The sequence below is a fragment of the Carcharodon carcharias genome, chromosome 4 (assembly GCF_017639515.1).
Source record: "Carcharodon carcharias isolate sCarCar2 chromosome 4, sCarCar2.pri, whole genome shotgun sequence".
NCBI classification, from domain to species: Eukaryota; Metazoa; Chordata; class Chondrichthyes; order Lamniformes; family Lamnidae; genus Carcharodon; species Carcharodon carcharias.
This window is the reverse complement of record NC_054470.1, coordinates 202,669,344-202,685,051: the sequence shown is the minus strand read 5'-3', so window position 1 is coordinate 202,685,051 and position 15,708 is coordinate 202,669,344. Positions and strand designations below refer to the sequence as shown.

General features: G+C 45.8%; 1 protein-coding gene across 1 annotated transcript in view; it reads right to left on the bottom strand.

Annotated features, from left to right (window-relative positions):
* The window catches only part of spef2 (sperm flagellar 2), a 375,455-nt gene that overhangs the window by 273,034 nt on the left and 86,713 nt on the right, over positions 1–15,708 (bottom strand). Inside the window, exons 8-10 of the mRNA XM_041185381.1 lie at positions 14,688–14,827; positions 9,325–9,467; positions 6,742–6,887 (exon numbers count right to left, since the gene is read on the bottom strand). Coding sequence (XP_041041315.1) covers positions 6,742–6,887; positions 9,325–9,467; positions 14,688–14,827 — 429 coding nt within the window. The remainder of the gene's footprint in view (positions 1–6,741; positions 6,888–9,324; positions 9,468–14,687; positions 14,828–15,708) is intronic.

Below are 15,708 nucleotides of genomic sequence, written 5' to 3'. Positions count from 1 at the left end.
TCCCCTTCTTTCCTCCCTCTTCACCCTTCCTTCCTCCTCCATCCCTACTCCCTCCAATCTCTGCTTTCTCCATCTGCCCTCCATCCTCCTCCCTCCACCCTCCTTGTTCCACCCCTCCTCCCTTCAATCTCCGCCCTCTGACACTCATTCTTCCTCCCCATGTAGTATCCTCCTCCCTCAGCCTTTCATCCACTGCCTCACAACTTCTGCTTCCAATTTTAATCACGGCTACTGTGGCCATCAACGTGACTCCAGGATGGTGTGTTGCCAGGGTCTGTGATGTCACTGAACGGCTGCAGGGCATCCTGAAGGGGGAGGGTGATAAGGCAGAGGTCATGGTACATGTTGGTACCAATGACATAGGTAGAAAGAGGGATGAGATCTTGCATCAAGAATTCAGGGAGTTAGACAGTAGACTAAAAAGCAAGACCTCTTGGGTTGTAATCTCTGGATTACTCCCAGTGCCACGTGCTAGCGAGCACAGAAATAGGAGAATAGCACAGATGAATACGTGGCTTAAGAGTTGGTGCAGGAGGGAGTGTTTTAGATTCCTGGATCACTGGGACTGTTTCTGGGGAGGGTGAGACCTGTACAAGCGGGACGGTCTACATCTGAACCAGAGCGGGACTAACAACCTTGCGGGCGGGTTTGCTAGTGCTGTTGGGAGGAGTTTAAACTAATTCGGCCGGGGAGGGGACACAGAATGTTAGCAGAACAGGGACACATCATAATACAGTAAAACAATTAAGTCAGAGGGAGTACAGTTGCATTAAACTTCAAGGGAGTAAGGCAAGGCTGGATGGCCTCTACTTTAATGCCAGGAGTATTACAGGTAAAACGGATGAGTTAAGGGTGAGGATTGACATGTGGAATTGTGATATAGTAGCCATCACTGAGACGTAGTTGAGGGAGGGGCAGGACTGGCAGCTCAACATTCTGGGATATAGAATCTTTAGGCGAGACAGGGGAGGGGGTAAAAGAGGAGGAGGCATTGCATTATTAGTTAAGGAGTCGGTTACTGTAGTAAGGAGAGATGATATCTTGGAGGGGACATCGAATGAAGCTTTGTGGGTAGAGCTTAGGAATAAAAAAGGGGAAGCCACATTGTTAGGTGTTTATTATAGACCCCCAGATAGTCAGCAGGAAATTGAGGAGCAAATATGTGCACAATTTGTGGAGGTGTGTAAAAACAATAACAATAGGGTAATTATATTAGGTGATTTCAACTTTCCCAACATTAATTGGGGTAGACATAATGTTAAGGGCTTGGATGGAGTGCATTTCTTGAAATGTGAAAGGAAAAATTTTAGGTCAATATGTAGAGGGTCCAACAAGGGACGGTGCATTGCTGGACTTAATTCTGGGGAATGAAGCCAGACAGGTGGCTGAGGTGGTGGTGGGGGAGCATTTTAGTGATAGCGACCACAACATAGTGCAGTTTAAGTTTGTTATGGACAAAGAAATCAACAAGTTGCAAAAAAATGTTTTGGATTGGGGGAGAGTGGATTTTAGTAAAATAAGGCAGGATCTGGCCAAGGTAGACTGGGAACAGCTACGTGGGGAAATCTACAGAGGAATAGTGGGGGGGGTGTTCAAAAAGAAAATGGGGAGGGTACAGGCTCAACATGTTCCCTCTAGGGTGATAGTAAAGAGTAAAAAGCCCAAAGAACCATGAATGACCAGAGATATTCAGGTTACGATGAGAAGGAAAAGAGAGGCTTTTAGCAGGTACATGGGGAGCAAATCAGCAGAGACATTAGTGGAGTGCAGACACTGCAGGGTAGAGCTTAAGAAAGTAATTAGGAGAGTAAAGAGGGGATATGAGAAAGCTCTGGCTGGTAAAAGTAGGGAAAATCCCAAGATATTCTATAAGTATATCAATGGGAAGAGGATAACCAGGGAAAGAGTAGGGCCCATAAGGGACCAAGGGGGCAATCTATGGGTGGAGCCAGAGGACATCGGTAGAGGGTTGAATGAATACTTCACATCCGTCTTCACCCAAGAGAATGAGGATGAAGGTATCAAACTCAGGGAGAGAGACTGCGAGGTTCTTAAGCAAATTGATACAGGGAGTGACAAGGTATTGGAGTTAAAAGCAAAAAACTGCGGATGCTGGAAATCCAAAACTAAAACAAAAATACCTGGAAAATTCAGCAGGTCTGACACCATCTGCGAAGAGGAACACAGTTAACATTTCGAGTCTGAATGACTCTTCAACAGAACTAAGGAAAAATAGAAAAGAGGTGAAATATAAGCTGGTTTAAGGGGGGTGGGACAGGTAGAGCGGGATAGAGGGGCAGTGATAGGTGGAGATAAGCAAAAGATGTCACAGACAAAAGGACAAAGAGGTGTTGAAGGTGGTGATATTATCTAAGGAATGTGCTAATGGGGACATTAAGGGTAGAAATCAGGACGAGCAAGGTAAAGATAGCCCTAGTGGCATGGGGTGGGGGGAAGGGATCAAAATAAGCTAAAATGTAGAGATAAAACAATGGATGGAAATACATTTAAAAATAATGGAAATAGATGGGAAAAGAAAAATCTATATCAATTATTGGAAAAAAGGGGGATCAGAAAGGGTGGGGATGGAGGAGAAAGTTCATGATCTAAAATTGTTGAACTCAATATTCAGTCCGGAAGGCTGTAAAGTGCCTAGTCAGAAGATGAGGTGTTGTTCCTCCAGTTTGTGTTGAGCTTCACTGGAACAATGCAGCAAGCCAAGGACAGACATGTGGGCATGAGAGCAGGGTGGTGTGTTAAAATGGCAAGCGACAGGGAAGTCTGTCCTCTTTTCTATTTTTACTTGGTTCTGTTGAAGAGTCATATGGACTTGAAACGTTAACTGTGTTCCTCTCCGCAGATGCTGTCAGACCTGCTGAGTTTTTCCAGCTATTTTTGTTTTTGTTAAGGTATTGGAGGTGTTGGCAGGCTTAAAAGTGGACAAATCTCCAGGTCCGGATGATTTGTATCCCAGACTACTGAGGGAGGCAAGGGAGGAGATCGCAGGGGCTCTGACCTGAATTTTTATTTCCTCTCTGGCCACGGGAGAGGTACCAGAGGACTGGAGAACAGCTAATGTGGTTCCGCTATTTAAGAAGGGTTGTAGAGATAAGCCATGAAACAGGCCTGTGAGTGTCACGTCAGTGGTATGGAAACTATTGGAGAAATTTCTGAAGGAGAGAATCTATCTCCGCTTGGAGAGGCAAGGTTTGATCACGGATAGTCAGCAAGGCTTTGTCAGAGGGAGGTCATGCCTAACAAATGTGATTGAATTTTTTGAGGTGGTGACCAGGTGTGTAGATGAGGGTAGTGCAGTTGATGTAGTTTATATGGATTTCAGCAAAGCCTTTGACAAGGTCCCACATGGGAGACTTATAAAGAAGGCAAATGCACATGGGATACAGGGTAATTTGATAAGGTGGATTCAAAATTGGCTTAGTTGTAGGAGGCAGAGGGTGATGACAGAAGGATGCTTTAGTGACTGGAAGCCAATGTCCAGTGGAGTACCACAGGGATCTGTGCTCGGTCCCCTATTATTTGTCATTTATATAAATGACATAGATGACTATGTGGGGAGTAGGCTTAGTAAGTTTGTGAATGACACAAAGATCGGCCGGGTGGTTAACAGTGAGGTTGAGTGTCTTGGGGTACAGGAAGATATAGACGGGATGGTCAAATGGACAGATAAGTGGCAGATGGAATTTAACCCTGAAAAGTGTGAGGTGATACACTTTGGAAGGAGTAATTTGACAAGGAAGTATTCAATGAACGGCATGACACTAGGAAGTTCTGAGGAACAAAGGAACCTTGGCGTGTGTGTCCATGGATCTCTGAAGACGGAGGGGCATGTTAGTGGGGTGGTGAAAAAGGCATATGGGACACTTGCCTTTAACAATCGAGGCATAGATTACAAAAGTAGGGAGGTCATGTTGGAGTTGTATAGAACCTTGGTGAGGCCACAGCTGGAGTACTGTGTGCAGTTCTGGTCACCACATTATAAGAAGGATGTGATTGCACTGGAGGGGGTGCAGAGGAGATTCACCAGGATGTTGCCTGGGATGAAACATTTAAGTTATGAAGAGAGGTTGGATAGACTTGGGTTGTTTTCGTTGGAGCAGAGAAGAATGAGGGGCGACCTGATCGAGGTGTACAAGATTATGAGGGGCATTGACAGGGTGGATAGGGAGCAGCTGTTCCCCTTAGTTGAAGGGTCAGTCACAAGGGGGCATAAGTTCAAAGTGAGGGGCAGGATGTTTAGGGGGGATGTGAGGAAAAACCTTTTTACCCAGAGGGTGGTGAGGGTCTGGAATGCGCTGCCTGGGAGGGTGGTGGAGGCGGGTTGCCGCACATCCTTTAAAAAGTACCTGGATGAGCACTTGGCACATCATAACATTCAAGGCTATGGGCCAAGTGCTGGTAAATGGGATTAGGTAGGTAGGTCAGGTGTTTCTCATGTGTCAGTGCAGATTCGATGGGCCAAAGGGCCTCTTCTGCACTGTGTGATTCTGAAAGTCCACCTCTGGTGGCTGTGCCTTAAACTACAGAGAAAGAAAGCTATTAAATGCCTGTGCTAAACTTTTCTGCCTCTCCCAACCTCTCACTCTCCGACTTTTAATCGATGAACATAGAAAGTTTTCTGGCACAAAAGCAGCCCATTCGGGCCATTATTTCTGTTCCAGCAGAAAAAGAATTATTATTATTTATTTACGGGATGTAGGCATCGCTGGCTAGGCATATATTGCCCATCCCAGCAGTAAGTTTCCAAGCCAACAAGGAAGGAGGCACTGTTAGACCTGGTTCTTGGAAATGAGGTATGCCAAGTAGTTAAGGGCAGGCTTTTCTGGTCGGCGAGTGGGGGCGGGGCCCGGTTGCCGCCCGTCAAATGATGCGGGGATATGTCGGGCATGTGTCTCGATGTTACCCTGCATCACTTAAACTTTCAGTTCGGCAGGCGCGCAGCCGAATCAGCTGTGCCCCCGCCAAACCGTCATCGGCCTATTAAGGCCATTAAAAAACGAATGAACGTGATTGGTGGACCTGCCCATCCAGCCTTAAATAAAAGTTAAGGACAGAGTCACATGAGGGGGCATGTCAGGGAAAAAAAAATTATTACCTTTCTGTCAACTTTGGAATCGGAGCCAATCTCCCTGAGGCAGCACTTAGCCTCGGGGGATGTGTGCACTCTTATACACGCACGCGTGACACAGCGCACTCCCTGCTGAGGGAATCCCCCCCCCTCGCCCACACAGGGAGTGCATTGCGCTTCCTGGCAGACGTCACGCTGGGCGGGCCTTAAATGGCCTACCCATGTAAAATGGCAGCGCGCCCCCGACTGTGGGCGCCGATCGGAAGGCCGTCCACCGGCGCCCGCTCCCCCACTTCCCCCCCCAACGGGGGGAAAATGTTCCCCCAAGTGGGAAACCTTTAGGGGACAGTTTTCATAGGTTTAGGTTAGTACGGAAAAGGACAAAGAACAATACAGTGTAAAAATCATTGATTGGAGTATCTGGGCCTAATAAATTGGAATGAAAGGCAATACAGTAGCTGTACAATGGAACCATTTTTAAGAAGTGATAGTTTCGGTACAGTTAGGGTATAACCCACAAAGGGGAAAAGTGGGGCAAACAAATCCAGAGCTCCTGGGATGATGAAAAGGGAGCAAAGATAAGCCCAGCACTACTGGCCAATCAGATTAACTTCACTGGCGGGGAAGCTTCTAGAAACAATAATTCGGGACAAAAGTAATGGTCACCTGGGGAGATGTGGGTTAATTCAGGAAAGACAGTTTGTATGACTTAAGGGCAAATCAAATCATGTGCAACTAACTTACTGGAGTTTTTTAATGATGTAACAGAGAGGGTTTATGAGGGTAATGCTGTCGATGTGGTGTACATGGACTTCCTAAAAGTATTTGATACAATGCCACACAACAGGCTTGTGAGAATAGTTATAGCTCATGGAATAAAATAACATGGATACAGGGTTGGCTGAGTGACCGGAAACTGGGAATGGGTGTGCAGGGCACAATTTCAAAATTTCAGGATGACACAAAATTTGTAAGTATTGTGAACTGTGAAGAGGATAATATAGAGCTTCAAAAGGATGTAGACAGGCTGGTGAAATGAGCAGGCATTTCATGCAGAGAAGTGTAAGCTGCTTCATTTTGGTAGGAAGAATGCAGAAAGACAATATAGAATAAGGGGCACAATTCTAACGAGGGTGCAGGAGCAGAGGGACCTGTGGGTAATGAAAACAAAATATGGTAGATACTGGAAATCTAAAATAAAAACATAAAATGCTGGAAAAGCGCAGCAAGTCTGGCAGCATTTGTGGTTAATAGGTGGAATTTTCCACTTTTGTGACTGAGTGCCCTGTGGTGGGCAGGTTCCATGGCATGTTTCTTGCTGGGTGGCATGGCAAGAAACTGTGCCTGATTTCGAGCTCAGTGGCTTACTAATTATGCTTTGGCGAGTTCCTCTCCAAATCACATGGCGGGTCAGGAACTGATTCACCCGCCCTGCCCTCACCTAACGGGTTCGAAGATCCAAGCGTCATGTTTAAGCGCCACCCTCACTCTCTCCAGCCCAAATTTGAGAAGAAGACATCTCTAAATGGCTGCAGCAAGAACAGACCTTCTCCAAAATTTAACAATGACTCCCTGGAGACGCTCGTCAATGGCGATCGGCAACACCAGGATGTCCTCTAACCCAGGGCTCGCTCCAGGAAGCCCAGCAAGCTCACCTTGCCAGCCTGGGAGGCCATTACAAGGGAGGTCAGCACATCGGCAGCTGCCCTAGAAACGCCTTCCACTACAGGAAGAGGAGGAACGATCCCATCTGCTCCGCCAGGGTAAATCAACCTTCTGCTCACTCCATTGTCACCCTCTCCTAATGACATCAAGCACTTAAAGGGTTACACTGCTCAGGGATCTCGCACAATGTTAGCGGGGGAGACATCAGCACTGATTGTCTCACCGACACTTTAACATCACCAGCATCTCACCTATCTTGCTGCACAAACTCCATCCTCAGTCCTTACTGGGGAGGGCACAGCACACACAGCGGGCATGCATGCTTCCCAACCTCTCCTCCAGCTCTCCTCATCACACTCCATCCATTTGTCTTCTCTGTCACTCAGAGGGCTGCTGGAGATCAGGTACCCACTGAGTCTGAGTCAGATGGTGAGCATCTGGAAGCAGCCATCTCTAACATGCTGGAGATACAAAGACAAGAGGTGGAAAATCAGGTGGAGTGGTGAGAGGCAGTCATCAGACTAGAGCAAATGATGGAGGAATCCGTCCACCTCCTGCCTGATGTTGTGGCTCTGACATGCGAGTGCCTCGAGCTCTCCATGGGGAGGGTGGCAGTCACCTTTGAGACCTTGGTCCAGCAGATTCTGCTGGATTTGTGCTCGGATCTGCACTGCAGTGCTGCAGGCATTGGTGGGATCCATCAGTGGCGAGACGAGAGGGGGTGGGGGCAACTCAACCCCCTCCAGGAGCCCCTTCTCCTCATGGAGTCGGGCAGGGGCTCTCGGGCACCCACAGGGAGGAGGACCAGCAGCTGGAGATCCTGGGACCATCCACCCAGGTGACTCCGGAAGCGTCTAGCCTTACCCAATCCCCTCTGCCTGTGCCCCCATCACCTCCAGTTGTACAGGCCGAGGAGAGTGCACCTGCCCCACAGCAGGACACCCAAAGTAGGCCAGGGGCCTCCGGATGCTCGGCCCCCTAGAGGACGCCCACCAAAGTCATCAAAGGCAACAGGACATAGCAGTCAGCAGGCTGCCTCCACCTCTGCTGGGGATACACCTAAACGTAGCCGCAGGGTTAGAAAAATTAAGAAGCTTTGACCTCACTTCTGGGTCACGAGTGTTCAATCACTATGAATATAAAGCACCTTTGCTGTTCATATGATGGGTACCTGACTCATGGTAGTTATTCGACCCTTGTGTTATGTCAGGGAGATGTGTCAAACTCTTTACTTAAGTGTTTGCAAAATGCTTCTCATAAAGGGGGCCACCACAGCATCAAGTCTTTTGACACAGTGTCTGTGTTGTTGAGGCGGTGTTATGAGCCAGCAGTTGGTAAACGCTGAGTTATTTAAAATCCTAGAGGGAAACTTTAAACAACTGTTAGAACCTATATTTTCAATTGGTATGTTTGAGATGCAGCTCTGAATTCAGGAATAAAACCACCAAGCCTCGAGGTTTTTATATAAATTAAATTAAACATTTATTAATTTAACAACAAATTTAAACACATACACATGTCTACAAATTACTTTCATAATAACTTTTAAACAAATCTCCAAATTAATCACTGCCAGGTAATCCTCCCCAAAACAACAACAACTCATAGACTTTAAACAGATACCAGGCAAAGCACATTTTATCTTCAAAATTCAAAATCAGGTTCCTTTCAATTTGGTTCCTTCCCACAGTTGTAAGTTTACAGGCAGCATGCCTCTGACTCACACACAAAACTCTTTTCTGTACAAATCTAGCCTTCCCTTTGAATGTAAATTCTCATTTTATCACCTGGCCCTTTGAACTCCATTTCCAACAATAAAACCCCTTCCATAAGTACCAATTTTATTAGTAATATTGCTTGGTGTCTCCTAGCTAGGTACAAGAATTTGTTGTTAAATTAATAAATGTTTAATTTAATTTATATAAAAACTTCTGGAGGCTTGGTGGGTTTATTCCTGAATTCAGAGCTGCCTCTCAAACATACCAATTGAAAATATAGGTTATGACAGTTGTTTAAAGTTTTCCTCTGGGATTTTAAATAACTCAGCTTTTACCAACTGGTGTGTCATAAAATTGCAAGAATTTGATTAGTTTATTGAACAAAATGCAAATGTACTCTTTACCTTAATTTCCTTACTGTTTAACATCTCAAAACTACTATTACCAAACATCGAAGCACCCAGACAAACTGGCTTTAATCCAATTAAGACACACGCATACTCACCACAGACACAGACCCTACTACAAGTCCTATTTAAAATAATTTCCAATAACATTATATATATTAATATCTTCATGACAGGCAACTAACACTTCCCAGGGTTCACCAACAAAGGGTTCGCCACTGATCTTTCCAAGAATTAGAGCCTGGTGAATCACGAGGATTGAAGGTGCAAGTCCGAATGTTGAACTTGCTCTCGATGTTACTGGTTGTGACAGCCTTTCAGTGCACTGGGATGACACTAAGCGACAGAAGGAATGTGACTGTGTCCCATTGCCTGTACCCCAATCATCCTGGAATCTCAGGTCTATCAGTGTGTCTTCCACATCGTACTTCTTTGAGGGCATCCTCACCTGGAAGCTGACCCTCATTTCCCTCTTGAGGTTCCTGCCCTTCCTGCTCTTCATCGTCTGAGGACCTCTCAGCCTCCTCAATGTCTCCCTCTGGCAAGGGAACCCTCTTTAAATCGCTAGGTTGAAGGGTGCAACAGACCACTCTGCAGAACGGTCCAAGCATTGGAAGCGCATCTTCAGGATGTCAATGGTCTGCTCAACGATGGGTCATGTCGAGATATGTGCCTCATTGTATCTGTCCTCCGTGTAACTCAGAGGACAATGCATGGGTGACATGACCCACCATTTGATCCACCATCTCTCTTGACAAGCACACACAGGCACAGCTTTGTCTGTTGTTCATTTCCAGATAGGAAAATCTTCTTCAGTAGACTGTAGGTCAAGCGAGTCATTTCCGTGGGTATCCCTTATCCCAAAGCAGCCAGCCCTGTCATTGCTGAGGCTCTTTGAATATGTGAGGCACGGGGAGTGACTCAGGATGTAGGAGTCATGGGAACTCCCAGGGTACCTGGCATAAACATGTGCAAAATGTGCTTCTGATGATCACACACCAGTTGGACATTCAGGAAGTGGAGGCCTTTCCTGTTAGTGAACATCAGGCTGCTGCCATTGAGCTCTCAAAGCCACACGTGTGCAATCAATTGCACCCTGAACTCCAGGGAGGCCTGAGGTTATTGCAAACCCCAGAAATCTAGCAGCCTGGCTAGCTGCATCGAGTGTGAACTTCACATAATGATGAGCCTTACTATCGAGAGCATCTGTCACCTCCTTGATACATTTATGTGCTGAGGACTGTGTGATGCCACAGAGGTCCCCTGTGCATCCCTGGAATGATCTGCAGGCAAAACAGTTGAGCACAGTGGTGATCTTCAGGGGCACTAGCAGGGTATGTTCTCGCAGTCCACGGGGCATTAGAACCCCCCGCAGAATGTGGCAGATATGATCGACCACATCTCTTGACAAGCACAGACAAGTGCAGCATTGTCTTTCACTCATCTCCCGATAGGAAAGTCTTCTCTGTTAGACCCTTGGCTCTGCGAGTCGCCTCTGTGCAATGTGTCTAACCTCCCCATCTTCTGGGTCTTCCTGGGCACCCCCGGGGCCATCGGACTCCTCTCGGAGCTGGGCTCGGCAGCGCGGGGCCCTTCTCCTCCTCAATCAGATCTCTGCCATCAGAAAGGCAGCACTGAGTGCAGGCTCTATTATTCAATCCTCTTTCTCCCTGGGGACTGATCGATTCAACAGATGAATGAATACTGGACAAATATAGTGGACCTCCCATTCGCAAGCAGAAAGCCACTGTCATATCCTAGAGCTGTGTCTGCACTAAGCATTTCGCTGATAACAGCCTTGTAGCTGAGGCACAAACTCACAGATCCACGTCACCATGATGCCAACCCTGAAACCTTATGATCTCAATCCCACAGAACTTATGAGAGCTTTGGACACATTAAGAAATGTGTGACCTTACCAAAGGAACTCCTGCAATCTTCTATGCTGATTGTTATGTTCTACTGCAGGGTCGCTTTGCTTGCTAACCAGTTGCAAGCTTATCTGTCAGTGGGTGAGTTAATAACATAAGGCAGACACAGAGACCAATGTGAAATGAAGCACGTGTTATTTATTTATACAGACAACAGAGCACTAACATGATGCGTGCTCCTCCACCCAGACCCTACTCTAGACTTAAATTAACATTGTAGCCCGCACTACACAGCTATTGGGTCTTACAGTCACGTAGTCAATCTGCTCACATTCTCTTAAGGCGTATTACACCTCAGATCACCACATCCCTCCCCCTTTACTTGAAAGTACATTTTACAATATATTAATTATTTACAAATTTAGTCTCTCAGCAGGCTTCTTCAAACATGTCGACCGTTGTAGTTCTACGACTTTGGCTGGTTTATTTGGGGCCTCCCTCTCAGGAGTTCTGTCCAATAGTCTCCTCAATAGGAACCTGTAAATTTACCTCTTTGACTCTCAGGCTCAATGGATTCTACAGGTGGTTCCAAAGCAAGAGGAGTTCCTTCTACCTGTGGAGTAGGCTCCAATGGGAATGTTTGGCACATCTTTTCTTGTGGATCTGCTTCCCTTTTCCTGAGGTGATCTACATGCCTTCTGATAATCCGGCTGTAAACCGATATTTGGTAGGACAGGGGTCCTGTCATTGCACTGACTTCACCTGATAGCCATTTGGCCCATCTCCAAAGTTCTTTGCAAAAATGCTTTTCCTACAGTGAAGTTTCTTTCATGATTGTGGTAATCGTATTCATTTTTCTGGGCCTCCTGACTTCTCTCTACCTCCCCCACCACCCTCCCCCACAACTAAATTCGGCCTTATGAGACTCAAACGTGTCCTGAGGCATCTCTTCATTAATAACGCTCTGGGGAAATACCGGTGGTCGTGTAGCTGAGCAGGAAACATGACAATCTAGTTGCTATCGAGTCTCCATCTAGTTTTTTCATTCCGGCCTTGAAGGCCTGGACTGCCCACTTGGCCAACCCAATTGGATGCAGGGTGGTATGGTGAGCTCTTGACATGTTATGCCGTTGAGACTTGTAAATCTTTGCAATTCTCTGCTAGTGAATGCCATTCCATTATCAGGCACTATTATCTCTGGTAACCCGTGTATCAGAAAACTCTAATGCAATTTGTCTATAGTAGCAGCAGATGTGGGTGACCTCACCTCGTATACATCCATCCATTTGAAATGTGCGTCTTTAAATAAGACGAACATTGTGCCCAAAAAAGGTCCCATCAACGTGGAGGCGGACCCATGGCCTTCCAGGCCATTCCCAAGGATGCAATGGAGCAGAAGGAGGCAGTTTCTGCACCTGTTGGCACTGCATGCAGCTCTTGGCTATGTTTTCAATTTCAGTGTCCATCTCTGGCCACCATAAATAGCCGTGCGCCAAAATTTTCATTCAAGAGATGCTGGGGTGAGCACTATGCAATTCTGTCAATAATGGCTGTCTTCCTCTCGATGCACAATGACTCTCGCTCTCCACCGTAAGATGCCATCCTGGCAGGTGAGCTCATATCTCCTGTTAAAATAGGGCTTCATTTACTCTGACTTTGGCTCATTAGACCATCCTCGCAAGACTTGTTCCCTGACGTGAGACAACCCTGTCTGTCCATTCTCTGATATGTTTGGCATTGACTGGTGACAAATGCAGAAAGTTTAATAACAAGACAAATTCTTGAGGGATAGGGACATTCACATTGCTGTTCTTCAGGGGTAATCGGCTCAGCACGTTGGCATTGGCAATCTGACATCCCAGCCGGTGGATAAAAGTATATTCGTAAGTATCTAGAATCAGTGCCCACCTTTGGATGTGTGCCGAGGCAACTGGGGGTATTACCCTTTCTTCCCCAAACAAGCTAGTGGTGGTGGCTTGTGATTGGAAACAATGCTGAAGTGGCGACCATGGATGTATTGGTGGAATTTCTTAACACCAAATACAATGGAGGAGCCTTATTTCTCTATTTGTGAGCATCTTCGGTCTGCCACACTGAATGTTCTTGAGATGTAGCCAATGGGCCATTCAGAGGCATCCACCATCGGGTGAGAGAGTACTGCCCCTACTCCAGGACGAGATGCGTTGCAAGTTAAAATCAATTCTTTTAGGGTCAAAATGTACCAACAGGGCTGATAAATGTAGCAACTGCTTTACTGCTGTAAAAGCCTGTTGTTGTGGAGCTTGCCAAGTCCACCTGTGGTTTTTCTTGAGTAATCCATATAATAGAGTAATTACTGTTGACAAATTGCTCTCAAATCGCTCATGAATAGTTCTCTCTTGTATTGCACTTGAAGGCCCTGCGAGTCGACCCTATGACCCAGGTAAATCACTTCTTTTGCTTGGAAGATACATTTTTCCCTATTCAACTGTACTCCAACTTGTGAGAAATGTGTCAACACCTCTTCCAGGTTAGCCAGATGTTCTTCATCAGTTAGTCCTGTTACTAGGACATCATCGAGATAAACCACAACATGGGGTAGACCTTGAAGTAAGTTTTCCATAGATTGTTGGAAAATGGCACGAGCAGCTGAGACTCCGAAGGGTAACCTGGTATAACCCGCTATGTGCGTTGATAGTCACAAAATCCTGAGACACCTTTTGTAGCTCGACTTGTTGGTAAGCGTGACTCATCGAGTTTTGTATATACGAATCCCCCTGCCAGCTTGGAGTACAATTCAGCAATTTTTGGTATAAGGTGCCTGTCAAGTCTGGCCACTTTGTTAACGGTCACTGTGTAGTCGCCGCATATTCACACACCCTGGTCAGGCTTTAATACTGGAACCATGGGCACTGCCCATTCAGAAAATTGTACAGGCTGTAAGACTCCCAACCTTTCCAGCCTGTCCAGTTGAATATCCACTTTTTCTCACAATGATAGCGGACTGGGATCGCCTTCAAGTGTCTGCAGTTATCCCAGGATCCACATGGATCAACAGCAGGTCCAGCAGCATCTCCACAGGTGCTGCTGAGTTTTTCCAGCATTTTCTGTTTTTGTTTCAGATTTCCAGCATCCGCAGTATTTTGTTTTTATCCACATGGATTTTAGCTTGTAGCCCCTGAATCTTCCTGAGCGTTTCCCTGAACACAGAAGGATATTTCTGAAATAATTCTTGCAGATCTTTCATTTCAAATTGAAAAATCTCAGTCCACTCCAACTTTATTTCCTTAAGCCAGTTCTGACCAAGTAGAGTTAGACCCTCCCCTCCTACCATTATCAGGGGTAGATTAGCAGACTTGCTTCTATATTGTACTGGAACCCTGCTTATATCTCTTACTCATGTGTCTTCATCAGTATACGTCTTTAATCTAGCATCTGAATTTTCCAGACTCGAAACGTCAACTCTTTTCTTCTCCGCCGATGCTGCCAGACCTGCTGAGTTTTTCCAGGTAATTCTGTTTTTGTTTTGGATTTCCAGCATCCGCAGTTTTTTTGTTTTTATCTCTGAATTTTCCAGCTCTAGTGAGTGGCCTCCTCCATTCAGATACTTAAACGTGTATTCCCCATTTGGATGGGTTTTCCGTTGACTTCTACCGTCATGTAGCTTGGCTCTCTTCTCCTCCTCATTTTTAAGCTGTGTAGCGAGTAAATATTTGACTGTTTCTTCTGGTTCCTCCATTATATGAATTTCACGATTTCTGCCTTTTTGTTTGAAATTTTGCCTCAATCTGTCTTTACAATATCCATAATGTGGCCCTTGCGATGGCAGTAGAAACACTTGATTCTTTTAAATTGTCGTTCATTTGCAGGCTGTCTGTCTCCAATTCTGCCATTATGAATGTGGGTTTTATCCATTAAACCGTTGCTTTTTGCTGGTCTGTTAATATTGGCTGTTTCCCACCTTCCCACCGAGCCATTCGCTTCCGCACCATTTCTAACCGGTGCCTTCCTCCAGACGTGAAGGACGGCCCCATTTTGTGCTCCCTTGATTGCTTCTGGATCCCTGATTGCGTTCCCCATTGCGAGCGCCAACTCCAGCACCTTGCAGAAATCTCAATTTGTTTCTGACAACAACCTTTTTTGAATGGTGACTGAGTTAATCCCACATCCCAGGACTAATGCCCTCGCAGGGAGATTTGCTAGTGCTGTTGGGGTGGGTTTAAACTAGATTGGCGGGGGGATGGGAACCTGAGATGGAGCTTAGATTGAGGAAAGAAAAACTGGTAACAGGAAGAAGAAAAATAGAAAGTGAAATTAGAAGACAGATAAAGTGAAGGCAAGCATCAAACAGAATCAGAATGTGGAGTAATGTTAAAAAGGCAGAATTAAAGGCAGAGATAAAAACAAAAAACTGCAGGTATTTCTGTTTCTGTTTCTGTTCAGAATTAAAGACACGCTATCAGAATGCATGCAGTATTCACAACAAGGTAGATGATTTGAAGATACTAAGGGGAGATTGTGGTGTAGCGGTAATGTCACTGGACTAGGCTGATGCTCTAGATCATGGGTTTAAATCCCAGCACAACAGCTGATAGAATTTAAATTCAATTAATTTAAAAATCTGGATTTTAAAAACTAGCAACAGTAGTGGTGACCATGAAACGATCATTGATTGTTGTAAAAACCCATCTGGTTCACTAATGTCCTTTCGGGATGAAAATCTGCTGTCCTTACCTAGTCTGGCCGACATGTGGGACGGTGGGATTGTCGTATGAGGAGAGATTGAGGAGACTGGGCCTGTATTCTCTAGAGTTTCGAAGAATGAGCGGTGATCTCATTGAAACTTATAAAATTCTTACAGGGCTCAACAGGGTTGATGCAGAAAGGATGTTCCCCCTGGCTGGAGGGTCTAGTACCTAGCGGAGTTAGGAAGTAAGTTGAAAAGTAGGACCTCAAAAGGTAGTGATCTCAGGATTACTACC